The sequence below is a fragment of the Chiloscyllium plagiosum genome, unplaced genomic scaffold (genome assembly GCF_037043375.1).
Source record: "Chiloscyllium plagiosum isolate Xiang-an unplaced genomic scaffold, Cpla_swu_hap1 HiC_scaffold_7, whole genome shotgun sequence".
NCBI classification, from domain to species: domain Eukaryota; kingdom Metazoa; phylum Chordata; class Chondrichthyes; order Orectolobiformes; family Hemiscylliidae; genus Chiloscyllium; species Chiloscyllium plagiosum.
This window is the reverse complement of record NW_028270145.1, coordinates 56,483,735-56,498,710: the sequence shown is the minus strand read 5'-3', so window position 1 is coordinate 56,498,710 and position 14,976 is coordinate 56,483,735. Positions and strand designations below refer to the sequence as shown.

The window sequence follows — 14,976 nt, the reverse complement described above, 5'->3', positions numbered from 1 at the left end:
TACAACCCATCCGCTTTATCCTTGATCATAACGTCTTCACCTTTGAGAACCAATTCTTCATCCAGACACACGGAACAGCCATGCGGACCAAATTTGCACCCCAATATGCCAACATTTTTATGCACAGGTTCGAACAAGATTTCTTCTCTATGCAGGATCTCTAACCAACATTGTACACCAGGTACATTGATGACATTTTCTTCCTCTGGACCCATGGCGAGGAGTCACCGATAAAACTACAAAGTGACATCAACAAGTTTCATCCCACCATCAAACTCACCATGGACTACTCTCGACTGTCTGTCTCATTCTTGGACACGTGCGTCTCCATCAAGGACGGACACCTCAGCACCACAATCTACCGCAAACCCACAGACAACCTCACAATACTACACTTCTCCAGCTTCCACCCAAAACATATTAAAACAGCCATTCCCTATGGACAAGCCCTACGCATACACCGGATCTGCTCAGATGAGGAGGAACGTGACGGACACCTGGAAGTACTCAAGGATGCCCTCACAAGAACGGGGTACAATGTTCAACTCATCGACCGCCAGTTCCAATGTGCCACAGCAAGGAACCGTAATGACCTCCTCAGGAGACACGGGCTGCAATTGACAGGGTACCCTTCGTTGTTCAGTATTTCCCAGGGCAGAAAAATTACGCCATGTTCTTCGTGACCTGCAACACATTATCAATGAGGATGAGCACCTCACCAAGACATTTCCCACACCTCCACTACTTGCCTTTAAACAACCGCCAAACCTCAAACAGATCATTGTTCGTAGCAAACTGCCCGGCTCTTCATTCCTGAAGAAGGGCTTATGCCCGAATCGTCAATTCACCTGTTCCCTGGATGCTGCCTGACCTGCTGCGCTTTTCCAGCAACACATTTTCAGCTCTGATCTCCAGCATCTGCAGACCTCACTTTCTCCTGCCCGGCTCTCAGGACGCTGCAAAACGTGTCAGATTGTGGACATAGATACCACTATTACACGTGGGAACACCTCCCATCGTTTACGTGGCAGGTACTCATGTGACTCAGCCAACATTGTCTATCTTATACGTTGCAGGCAGGGATGCCCGGAGGCATGGTACATTGGGGAAACTGAGCAAGGGCTACGACAACGGATGAATGGGCACTGCACAACAATCAACAGACAGGAGGGTTCCCTCCCAGTTGGGGAACACTTCAGTGGTCCAGGACATTCAGCCTCGGACCTTCGGATGACCATCCTCCAAGGTGGACTTCGGGACAGGCAGCAGAGGTAAGTGGCCAAGCAGAGGCTGATAGCTAAGTTCGATACCCATAGGGAGGGCCTCAACCGGGACCTTGGGTTCATGTCACATTACAGGTGATCACCATTGCACTACACACACACACAGATATTCCTACACACACACACACACACGGACACAGATACACACAAACGCGCAGACACCCACACACACCCTTATAGACACACATGCACCCCCTCACAGACTTAAGACACTCTGCACTCACTACACACACACACACACTTTCTCACACTCACAACCCCCACCCCAGACAGACACACACACAAACAGACAAAGACCCCCATGCACACATACATATTGTGTGTGGTGAATTTTTTTGGTACTTTCAGAGTTACATTGCACTTTGCTCAAAAACCACATACATTCATGTAGAACTCTGAGCTCAAAAACTGCATGAATTTATGTAAAACTCTGTTATCTCACTTTTTAGATTGGAATCAATCTAAACATCAGGTCATAGACAGAGAACACAGGGGGCTAACACCTTCAACATGTTGTCTAGCTATCACCATTGTTAACAGCTAACCCAAGAATGCAACTTTAAAAAAAAGGGTTTTGTGATTTACACATGAAAGAAGTGAAACTATCACTGTATTCTATCAGGCTTATCAGACAATCAATTCTTCAATGTATAATTTCAGTTACATCACACTGCAAATTTTTGCTATAAATTCTGTGTTACGATCGAGCCCTCCACAATCACCTGATGAAGGAGCGTCGCCCCGAAAGCTAGTGTGCTTCCAATTAAAGCTGTTGGACTATAACCTGGTGTTGTGTGATTTTTAACTTTGTACACCCCAGTCCAACACCGGCATCTCCGAATCATAATTACTTTCCCTGGAGAGGGTAACATGGAGAGTATACAGTAGACATATCAAATTGCCACAGAAATATCACCAACAATATCTCTGCAAAAATGTATTAATCCATCCGCAGGAGAGGTACTTGAATATCAATGTCCTCACTCAAGTCAATATCCCCAGTGCTGAGACATTGGCTTTAATCAATCAGCTACATTGGGCAGACAATATCATTTATATTAAGCACAGAAAATGCTGGAGAAATTTAGGTCTAGCAGCATCTGTGGATAAAGAAACAAAGTTAATGTTTTCAGTCCAATAAGACTCTTCTTCAGACCTCTTAACAGATGCCTCCAGACCAGCTGAATTTCTCCAGCATTTCCTGTACTCATCTCAGATTTCCAGCATCCAGAGTATTTTGTTTTTAGATTAGATTCCCTACAGTATGGAAACAGGGCCTTTGGCCCAACAAGTCCACACATCGACCCTCCGAACAACATCCCACCCAGACCCATTTTCCTACCCTATATTTACCCCTGACTAATGCATCTGACACTATGGGCAATTTAGCATGGCCAATTCACCTAACCAGCACATCTTTGGATTGTGGGAGGAAACTGGAGCACCCAGAGGAAACCCGGAGGCAGACACGGGAAAAATGTGCAAACTCCATATAGCCACCCGAGGTGGGAACCGAACCCGGGTCCCTGGTGCTGTGAGGCAGCAGTGCTAACCACTGAGCCACCATGCCACCCTGTTTGCTTACCTGACAAAAATTTCAAAACAAGTTCCCTATTCTGAGTTAAGTGGTTATCAGGAGGACAGAGAAAAAGCATCATGGCCATTCTCCATGTCTCCCTGAAAAAATGCAACATTCCCACCAACAATTAGGGATCTTTTACCCAAGATCGCACAAAAAGGAAAAGAAACATCCATGAAGATGCTAATCATCTCGATTGTCTCTGATTGGCTGAATGGAGGCTAATGCATGTAGTAGAAGGAACATGCAAAACCTAAGCATCCCATCCATCCCATGGTTCTTCAAAGACCACCTGCCCCTGCCTGTCTGTGACAGTGTGTGGGGATCCAGTATCGGCCCATTTAGTCATCATAGGACCGACAACTTTAGGACTGAGAAATGTCAAACTTAGTTTCATGGCACTGCCTCAAAAAAGGTAAACATAATTGTTATCCTTCATACTTCTTTAGAACACTGCTAAATGTTCAGTATATCAAAGTGATGAATGAAATAAGTTGTGATAGGTAAAAAAAATGCGATGCAGTAATCTGCTGCTAATAATAATTACCACTCATCTTGGATACAATATACTGTTCCTTAACATCCACTTTCTGCTGTTTCTCAGAAGACTTTTTTGACTCCGGTTTGGTAAACCTCTTCAGTTCATTATTTGGTGATGCAATCTGTTCTGAAAGAAAAATGAAACATACCTGTGAACAAAATTTTTTAATTCAAGTAGTGTTTTGCTGTGTTGATGATTGAATGTGTTTTACTCTAAACATACTGTTTAAATATTAATTTCTTATTTGCCCTCCTGTAACTCAAATTGTACATAAAGCAAAATATTGTTATGATGCATTATAAACTAATCATGTTATTGGGGCAAACGAGATGCACCTGGAGAAGGATATAACAAAAATGTTAACATTTTTGAGATAATTGTAAAAGTATTGATTTTATATATATTTTAATTTTATGAATGTTTCCAAAGTTTTTTTAATCAACCTGTTCGGATTCATTATGACATGGCTGGGTCAGGTGGGACATGAACCCAGACCTTCTGGCCCAGAGGTAGGGGCACTACTACTGCACCACAAGAGCCAGACCAAAGAATTAATACTGCTGTTGAGCATGAGTTAAAATAACTTTTCAATGCATTTTCAATTTGCAATGTAAATAAAATAATGTCTTGATATATGTTCTTAATTTTATTTGACAGTCTGTAACGATACATGTACTCACGATCTGGACTGATACATTAATGTAATAATGAGGATGCATTACTCTGCTGGAAATTATTTCTTTTGCATGTGGTGTTAAATCATTAAACATCACATGACAAAACTCAAAAAAGAGCAACATTTCTCTTAATTGATCATAATTCTGTAGGTGCAGAAAATCTTTTGCAGGACTTTTCACTACAGCTGATTGATTACCTGATATATACTCTGAGGAGGCAAACAAAAATGCATATGTAAGAATTGCAACCATAACTGTTTCCTTAAACAAGAACACATAATACCCAGGATCAATCTTGACATAAAAATATTATACTGAGACAGTATAATATTGTAAAATTCTCCCTCCATAGGCATTTACTTATCTCTAAGCCAAGGAAAACTTCTCCAAATCTCTTGAAGTTCAAAACAGGTTGTTGTGATTATGTCTATAAGACCATAAGATATAGGATCAGAATTAGGCCACTTGGTTCATTATTCAATTATGATTAATATACTTCACAATCCCATTCTCCTGAATTCTTCCCGTAACTCTCTGGTGGTGGGGTCTGATTGTAGGCGGTGGAAATGGTGGAGGATAATGCAATGTATCTAGAAATTAGTGGGGTGGAAGGTCGGGACCGGGGGGGGGTTCTATCCTTGTTGGGGGAGGTGTGGAAAGTGGAGGAGTTGTGCTGGAGGGCATTGTTGATCATGTGGGAGAGGAAACTGCAGTCCTTGAAATAGGCCATCTGAGATGTCCTAGAGTGGCATAGCTTTTCCTGGGAGCAGACAAACACACCCCTCCAACCGCAACAAGGATAGAACGCCCCCAGTCCTCACCTTCCACCCCACTAATCTCAGGATATAGCGCATTATCCTCCACCATTTCCACAATCAGACCCCACCACCAGAGATATATTTCCCTTCCCATCCCTATCTGCGTTCTGCAGAGACCACTCCCTCCACGACTTCCTTGTTAGATCCATGCTGCCCACCAATCCATCCTCCACACCCGCTGCCTTCCCTTGCCGCTGTAAGAGGTCTAAAACCTGCGCCCACACCTCCCCCCTCACCTCCATCCAAGGCCCCAAAGGATCTTTTCACATCCAGCAGAAATATTCCTGCACATCCACCCACCTCATCTACTGTGTCCATTGCTCTCGATGTGTTCTCCTTTACATTAGGGAGACAGGATGCCAACTCACAGAGAGTTTCAGGGAACATCTCTGGGACACAAGAACCAAACAACCCCACCATCCTGTGGCCGACCATTTCAACTCCACATGCCACTTTTCCCCAAGGACATACAGGTCCTGGGCCTCCTCCACCACCAAATCCAAGCCACTGAAGAACGCCTCATCTTTTGCCTTGGGATCCTTCAACCACACAGCATCAACATCAAATTCACGGATTTCCAAATATTCCCTCCACCACCTCATTCCAGATCCAACCCTCCAACTCGGCACCACCCTCTTGACCTGTCCATCTTCCTTCCCACCTATCCACTCCATCTTCCCCATCAATCTATCACAATTACCCAGGCAAAAGTGATGACTGCAGATGCTGGAAATCAGAGTCTAGGTTAGAGTCGTGCCGGAAAATAATGCAGGTCAAGCAGCATCCGAGGAGCTTCATCAGGAATTTTCCTGCTCTTCGGATGCTGCCTGACCTGCTGTGCTTTTCCAGCACCACTCTAATCTAATCTATCAGAATTACCCTCTACCTGCATCTACCTATTGCCTTCCCAGCTACTTTTCCTCAGCCCACCCCACACCCTCCTATTTATCTCTCCGCCCTTTTCCCCCTCCATAATCTTGATGAAGGGCTTACGTCTGAAACGTTGACTCTCCTGTTCCTTGGATGCTGCCTGACCTGCTGCGTTTTTCAACACCACACATTTCAACTCTGACTTTCCAGAATCTGCAGTCCTCATGTCCACACAGATTCTATACCTACTGACCTTATAATTGCTTCTTTCTTTCAATTTAATTTCATTTCTTGCCAAGAAGACAACCCCGTTCCCCTGCCCATCTGCCTATCCTTTTAATTGGATGGGTAACCTCGGATACTTCATTCCAAGCTCTGATCCTGTTGCAGCCGGGTCATTAATAGATCTGACTTCAAGTGTTAACCTCTTTACTTCGGCAACAAGGAATTCAAGTAACAGCATCAACAGAATACCACAGAGACTTGTTGTGGCATTCTTCTTATTAATTTTCTTTTTCCTATCTGTACTATTGATAATCTTGACATTTGTAATTGTTTGTTATCAATTTTGTCCATTTATCTCTGAAGAAATCAGAAATTAAACAGAAATTGCAGGAGAAACTCAGCTGGCAGCATGTGTGGACAGAAAGAAGAGTTGACATTTCAGGTCCAGTAACCCTTCTTCAGTAACCAGATGTCAGGTCAAACATTGCCAAGGAAACTGCCTGCTGTTTCCCAGCTACCATTCTACCGTCTGTTCAGTTGATAGCTCAATACTCCTCCATGTTGAACATCAACTGGATGTAGTATTGAAGTGCCAAGGATAACGAATATACTATATACTTAATATGCATCACTGATCATAGCTTGGTAGCCATCACTACTGACTGAGCTGGCTGAATCCTAAAGGAAATAGCTGTTCGGCTGGGTCAACAGCAAATGGTGAGGGAACACACAAGGAAAAAATTTATCTGACCTATTCGTCATTCATTACAGTAATGATAGGAATGATCATTGCAAAGTCCTTATGGAGGCAAAATCTCGTATTCACATTGATATTGTTCACACTGTGTTGTGTGCAAATAACTAGCACACATATCGTATAGATTTTGAACAGATTTAACAATTCAAAACTGAGAAATCATGAGACAATGTAAGCCATCAACAACAGCAGAATTTTATTTAACTACAATCTGTACAAGAAGGGGAAAGCTCTCAGTGCGTTGGAATTAAACTTCGCATAAAGGAAGATGTTCTTGTGGTGGAGTTCATTCATCTCAGCCCCTGGACAGGAGTTACTCAGGATACAGTCCTACACCCAACCATTTTCAGTTGCTTCATTATTGGCCTTCACTCTGTCACAAGTGAAGATGTAAGAAGTTTTCTGATGATTGAACAATGTTCAGTACCATTCATGACTTCTTAGACAGTGAAGCAGCCCATATCCATATGCAACAAGACCTGGTCAACAGCCATACAATGTAAGTGACAAGTAATGTAAGTGCCACACAAGTGCCAAGCAATGATTATATCCAGCATGAGAAAAATTAACTGTCTCCACTTGAAATTCAATGGTATCAGCATCACTGAACCACTCCTCCCTCTCCTGTGCACCCCACCGCACCCCCACCCCCACCCCCCCAATCCTCCCATTATCAACATCCTAGAGATTAGGACAGTCTATTGAAACTGAACTAGAACAGTCTTATAAACGCTCGAGCTACAAGAACAGGTCAGTGGCTGAGAGTTCTGTGGTGACTAACCCCCTTCCTGATTTCATAAAGCCTGTCTACCAATTTACTAGGCACAAATCAGGATTGTGATAGAAAAAGTACAGTTCCAAATATACTCCAGAAGCTTGACTGACAGCCCATTAACCACCCAAAAATTCCACTCCTCATTGTGGCAGTAGCATATGCCACCCTCAAAATGTACGGCAGCAACTCACCAAGTAACAGGAACTTCCAAATCTGTGACTACTGTTTCACTGTTAATGGGTAAACGTCCTGGAACACTCTTCCTACAGCACCATAACTATAACTATACTCCACAGATTGCTGTAATTCAATGCAGCTCATAATGACCCTCCCAAGGCAAATAAGGGATGGGCAATAAATGCCAGCCCAGCCAACGAGGCTCTCATCAGTGAATGAATGTATTAAAAAATCCTTTAACCTATTTAAGCCAAAAGCTTGACTATGGGTCTACTTAAACTTGAACTATACAAATTCAAAAGGGTTAAATGAGCTATATTAATCGACAGTTCACTGGCCACACTGGAGTCATGCCTTTTGGTCATGACAAGGATCAGCGTGGCATCTCAGTATTTTGTAAAGCATCAACAGTTTTTCAATTGTTAACACAAATGAACTCTGACCAGCTGAGGAACACCAGCTGGCAAAATGTAGCTGTTAATGTAGTTGGTCTAATACACTGCCAATCATTCAAACCTTGTACTTAGTTAACAAACATGAATGCCCAAACTCTGGTTATTTCATACTTTTCTGCTGAGATGAGTTTCAAGATCAAAAATCTAGTTATAAATTCTTGAACTGAGGTTGGCAAAAGCCAGTTATAAAAAAATTTAAGAAAATGCACTGAAAACATTGGGGCAACTAAGAATCACAGTGGACCTAAAGTTAAGAGAAAGAGCATTTTTGGGATCAAGATGTGAGGAAAGTGATTGGGTGAAAGAGTAAAAGTCATGAATAAATGTCCAAAACCTGGCAGCAAGTGTCAACTTGAAAAACATTACTTTTAAAATCATTATAAAATTATGAGGGGGAGAAATAAGGTGAGTAGCAAATGTCTTTTCCTCAGGGTAGGGGAGTCCACAGCTAGACAGCATAGTTTTACGTGCAAGTGGAAAGATTTAAAAGGAACCTGAGGGGCAACTTCTTCACACAGAGGGTGGTGCGTAAATGGAACAAGCTGCCAGAGGAAGTGGCAGAGGCAAGTACAATTACAACATTTAAAAGACATTCGGACAGGTACAAGAATAGGAAAGGTTTACAGGGTTAAGGGCAAAACACAGACAAATAGGAGTACTTAGGTTTAGGAAACATGTTGACATTGACGAGTTGGGCAGAAGAGCATATTTCCATGCTATATGACTCGATACAGAGAATATGTTACCCAACAAGACTTTAGTAAACTAAAATCATGTGGCATGACTGTATGACCCTACAACTTGGAATCTGCAATCCTCGTAGAGATTGCCAGGAAGCCACATCATTATTGGGAACAGAAGAACTGGCATTATTAGTCAAAACTCGAATAAAACAATGAAAAAAGTACATTTTAAGAGTTAGGAACAATAGTAGATTATATTTTTTCTATTTCAATTAATATTTCAAATCATCTGAAAAGTTTGTAATTACTCAAATTCATTTTTCCAATAATAAAAAGTGAATGGCAGAATAAATACATTTATAAAACACTGTCCAGCATTCAGTATAGCAAGTGAACTGGTAAAACTAAGAATTAGCAAGTGACAAAAAATATTATGCGGTGGATTTTATAGGGGCCAGATTACTACATCCCACTTCCACCATCCTTGAGCTGGATGTTAGCTAGCACACCATTGGCAGGAAATCTAACTACCATACAGCGATGTGAGCTGTAGGAATGGGGGTGCTCCAATTGGATCAGAATGGAACTTCTGACTTGCAACAGGAAATCCCAGTCTAGAGACATGGCGTCCAATTTGATCAGAAAGCAACAGTGGTCACTGCTGGAATTTCAAGTCGGTGTTCCTGGGAGACCCTCGTGAGAGTTGAACGAGTGGAGGTTGAGGGTAGGGTGTAGTGTTACAGAGAGTGCAGAGAGGCAAAAGGGGTGGAAACCACCTTCAGTGGTGATCTGTGCCCATTCAGGTCAGGGACCCACCCTAAAGGAGGTAAACACTTCCTGCTCATCAGTGGTCTGTGCTTTGAAATTTGCCGAGGTGGTCACCTTCCTTTCACCATTAGAAAACCTTACAGCAGAGGCAGAATGAGGCCCTTAACTGGCAGCTAATTATCCATGTAAGGGTCACACCAAGCTTCGGGTAGGTCAAATACCTAACACTTTACCTGTCTCCTCCTTTATTTTACATACTCCACTCATACATCGATTGGCTGACATAAAATGTACCTATGCATGATGTAACTCACTGCAAATATACTATTCATTTTGAATTAAACATGCTGTTTCTTAAACAAAAACAGAAATCATTGGAGAAATTCAGCAGGTCTGGAAGCATCTGTGGAGAGAAAACAAAATTAATGTTTAAAGCCCAGTGACCCTCCTCAGTACTGACAGTAGTTCGGAAAAGTGTGTGTGTGTGTGTGTGTGTGTGTGTGTGTGTGTGTGTAAGAAGTGTGGAGATAGACAGACATGGAGCCCAGAGAGAGAGAGAAAACGACTGTTAGGAACATAAAGGGACAGATGGCAGTACCCTCAGGAGATAGGCAAGCTGATAATGGGACCATAAGTAGGTGTAAATGGGTTTGGTTGAAAGCAGCCCATGTCATGACAAGGCGAGGGTGTGGACATGAGTAAAGCACATGGAAAAAGGTATTCAGGTTCTAAAATTATTGAACATGATATTGAGTATTAAGACATGCTCTTTCTTACTATCCATATTATGCTGTTTCTCAGTAGATCCTTTTGACTCCGGTTTTGCTAATTTCTTCAGTCCACTATTTGATGATGGAGTGTATTCTGAAAATAAAATAAAGTTTAAATCAGTAAAAGTAAATAGCAAATACCTTTGCTGCATTTATTTTGCCTTCCTCCAACTCACTACCTTGCTGAACCTGGATTTCTAATTAGTCTTTCTCTTTTCTAAATGAGCTGCATAGGAAATACCATTGTGGTGTAAATGGAAGCAATGAGATATTGTGAAGGAAGTTCAACTGTGAAATTAGACTAGAACACAACTTTGTAACAAAATTCTTTATAATTATTGAAAACATGAAGTATTTTATCACACTGCTTTAAAAAAAGCTTTGTGCAAAGATGTCTTAGAAACATTATTATGACTGAACTGTGAAAAAATAATTTTTTAAAACAACTCATGTTTATACAACAACTTGGAAAACACATTCAGGTGCTTCACAGGTAGACAGGCAGGAGGCTGGAAGAACACAGCAAGCCAGGCAGCATCACGAGGTGGAGAAGTTAACATTTCGGGTGTAACCCTTCTCACACAAGTACTATAACACAAAATAACATGGGGACTAACTGGCAGGAGTAGGGGACTGGTGGTTCAGCAGCATTAGGAGCTCTGCAAATGTCATTTCAATATTTCAAATTAAATGCAGGTAGTCAGAGGCTCATTCTAAACTTCATTGGGTGCTTAACTACTATATAAGTGCAAATCCTTTTTCATTTATAACCTAATTGTGAAGTATCTTTTTATAATTTGCTAATGGATATGAGCATTGCTGACAAAGTCAACAATAATTGGCCTTCACTAATTGCCCCTGAGAAGACGGTGATGAGTCATGTTCTTGAATCGCTGCAGGACATGTAATTCCACAGTATTGTCACAGTGATATTGAAGGTTCTATAGCTGCATGTCCAGATGGCATGTGAACATGAACAGCTGATTTTGCTCCTTGCTTTTTCCATTAGCTAAAAACAATGTAGCACATTGGAATTACAGGCAGTCCAAAAACATTCAAACTAGGTGGAAATGTAGTTGGAGAAGGATCCAAGAAGGCTTCAAGAAGACTTGGACAGATTAAGTGAATGTCCTATAGCACGGCAGACAGAACATGTTCCAAACAAATGTGAAATTATTCTCTTTTGTAGAAAAAAGACAGAGGCAGGGTATATCCTAAATTAGATTAGATTAGATTCCCTACATTGTGGCCAATTGGCTCAACAAGTCCACACCGACCCTCCATAGAGCAATCCTTCCGGACCCATTTCCCTCTGATTAATACACCTAACACTATGGGCAATTTAGAGTCAAGATTAGAGTGGTCAGGAATGATAAAGGGCTTTTGCCCGGAACGTCGATTTTCCTGCTCCTTGGATGCTGCCTGACCTGCTGTGCTTTACCAGCACCACTCTTAATCTTGAATCTAATCTCCACTTCTGCCTACTATGGGCAATTTAGTCTGGCCAATTCACCTGACCTGCACATCTTTCGATAGTGAGGTTGGGAAATGCAGCTGTCCAAATGGATCTAGGCTTCCACAAATCGCTAAATTCATTAGATGGGGATTTGAGTAGAGAGTACAGCTGTCTTGTTGCTGATGTACAGAGTCTAGGTGACACCTCATCTGAAGTACTATATTCAGTTTTGATCTCCATATTTAAGCACGGATTATATGCAACACAGTCAGTTCATCCTATTAATCACTAGCATGGTAGGATTATCTTATGCAGAGACATTGAGGCGACAGGATCAATATTCTCTAGAATTTCGAAGAATGAGAGCTGATCTCATTGAAACTTATTAAATTCTTACAGGGATGACAGGGTGCACATAGATAGGATTCCCCCTAAATCTCCCCTCCCCCACCTCATCCCAGATGTAACCCTCCAACTTGGAACTTCCCTCTTGAGCTGTCCCACATGTCCAGCTTCCTTTCCTCCTAACCGTTTCATCCTTCCTACCGACCTATCAAATTCACCCTGCATCGGCATCTACCTATTGCCTTCCCAGCTATCTTTCCCCCATCTCCACCCCCACCCTCCTATTTATTTCTCAGCCCTCTTCTCCCCCCACATTCCTGATAAAGGGCTTATGCCCAAAATGGCGACTGTCCTGCTCCTCAGATGCTGTGCTTTTCCAGTGCCGCACTTTTCAACTCTGATTCTCAAGCATCTGCAGCTCTCACTTTCTCACTTTCTGCTGATCCCCCTAGCTGATGATTCTAGAACTAGCATGAAAATCACAGAAGGGACATTTAAGACTGAAATGAGGAAAAATTTCTTCACAAAGATTAGTGAGTTTTTGGAATTTTTCACCCCAGACAGCGATGGAAGCTTAATTAGGCAGTAAATTCAAGGTAGAAGTCGATAGGTTTCTGGAGATTAATGACATTAAGCGACATGGAGATTTTGCAGGAAAGTGACAATGAAGAGATGACCAGTCAGATCTGGAATGCCAGGCAGACTCGAAGGACTGAATGATTTAATCCTGTTCCTATGTAAATAATGCTGGATCCAGCAAACAATGCAAGGTGCTGTTGGTTTCGCTGCACTATTCATAGCTCTGCTATAGGCGTGAAAGACACTTAACAACTCAATATGCAGTGGCTTCATAAATATCTTCTGTCTTTTACACTCTGGAGTGTGCGGCAAATATGACTGCTTCAACAAAGTTTTGTGACATCTCTTGCTAGTGCTGAGGGAGTGAATAGGGATGCAAGAGAATCTATCCCTATATGTTTTGATATGGTTTCTGCCCCTTCTATACACACAGGAATCGATGGTAATGGCACCTGCCTCAACTGATGTTGACAGCCAAACCGATGTTAGTTGTAAAACTGCCCATTATCAATTTGCAGAATACTACATTAATCTACAATTCTGATATCAATTCCTATTTACAATTGTTGTGGTTTGAAATAGTAGAAATAGCAGATGATGTCTTATGAACAATGTTCCAAAAGCAGAGATCAATCTATACCAATGACTTGAGCATTATCTCAATTTCAAAAAGCAATAAGAAAAAGTATACAAAGTAAATGGAAACTGATCCAATCCCTGTACTGTAGTGATACAGAAATCTGACAATGATTGCTCCAAGCAGAGATCCTATTATTGTACTGGGACCCCTTGGTTAATGGCAGCCTCCTTGACTTCACCTCACTTGGACATTGAGCCGTGGACATTTGGTTGAAGCACATGCAATTTGTTTGCTGTGTACATTGCTGCCATATGATCTATGTGAGACTGGCATAGCACGGTGCTATATAGCAACATATCCACCTCCTTGACTGATGATTGCTGACAACATGACAAGCTTTATGTCTGTGCTAAAAGGTAAGGCAATACAGAAATACTATGAGCCTTTAAACTCTGAAGGACAAAGTTCAAAAAGGCTAGGCAAGGTCAGACAAAGTTGCTGTGAGCACTGAAAAGATATAAAATGAATGATCACGATGAGAACAAGCAAAAAGCTCTCAGATGCACCCCCTGTTAGAATCCATGATTTGGGTGTTTGTCCCTGCATGCAATGTATTCTGGCAGCAGCATTACAATGAAAGATGCCAGTGTATTAGATTTGCAGAATCCCCTTGCAAGTGGTTTGGACATGTGCCATGAGGTTGCAATGTTGCTGATATGAGTCCAATGCCGACCTCCGTAGTAGGGCTGCTTGTGCATGCTACATATGGAGTGTGCCATGAGATGTTAGTACCTGGTGTCCAAGATGACAATCTCGAAGATGAAGAATTAAGTTCCCTCGGACTTTCATGTCAGAAATTGTTGCCATCTAGTTTCAATCCAGGGGTGGAAGAACATAAGAACATAAGAAATAGAGTAGGAGAAGACCATCTGGCCCCTCGAACCAGCTCTGCCATTCAACAAGATTATGGTTGATCTTTTTGTGGACTCAGCTCCACTTACCCATCTGCTCACCCTAACCTTTAATTCCTTTACTGCTCAAAAAGCTATCAATCTTTGCCTTGAAAACATTCAAAGAGGTAGCCTCAACTGTTTCAATGGGCTGGGAATTCCACAGATTCACAACCTTTGGGTGAAGAAGTTCCTTCTCAATTTAGTCTTAAATCTGCTCCCCCTTATTTTGAGGCTATGCCCCCTAGTTCTAGTTTCATCCATCGGTGGAAACAGCCTCCCTGATTCTATCTTATGTATTCCCTTCATAATTGTATTTATTTTTATAAGATCGCCTCTCATTCTTCTAAAGTCCAATGAGTACAATCCCAGGCTACTCAATACCTCCCCATAAGCCAACCGTCTCAACCCCATAATCAATCTAGTGAACATCTTCTTTACCTCCTCCAGTACCGGTACATCCTTTCTCAAGTAAGGAGACCAAAACTATACACAGTACTTCACCAGCATCCTATACAGCTGCAGCATAACTTCCCTAGTTTTAAACTCCATCCCTCTAGCAATGAAGGACAATATTCCATTTGCCTTCTTTTCTGCTGCACCTGCAAACCAATATTTTATGATTCATGCACGGGGACATCAAGCTACAATTTTTCACCATTTAAATAAAAGCTCATTTGTTATTATT

The 14,976-nt window shown here is 41.9% G+C and overlaps 1 protein-coding gene across 3 annotated transcripts in view; it reads right to left on the bottom strand.

Annotated features, from left to right (window-relative positions):
* erich2 (glutamate-rich 2) overlaps positions 1-14,976 on the bottom strand; it is a 256,997-nt gene that overhangs the window by 154,796 nt on the left and 87,225 nt on the right. For all 3 annotated transcript variants that reach the window (XM_043693703.2, XM_087989049.1, XM_043693704.2), the window contains 2 exons: positions 10,386-10,472; positions 3,410-3,529 (listed from right to left, as the gene is read on the bottom strand). In XM_043693703.2, coding sequence (XP_043549638.1) covers positions 3,410-3,529; positions 10,386-10,472 — 207 coding nt within the window. The remainder of the gene's footprint in view (positions 1-3,409; positions 3,530-10,385; positions 10,473-14,976) is intronic.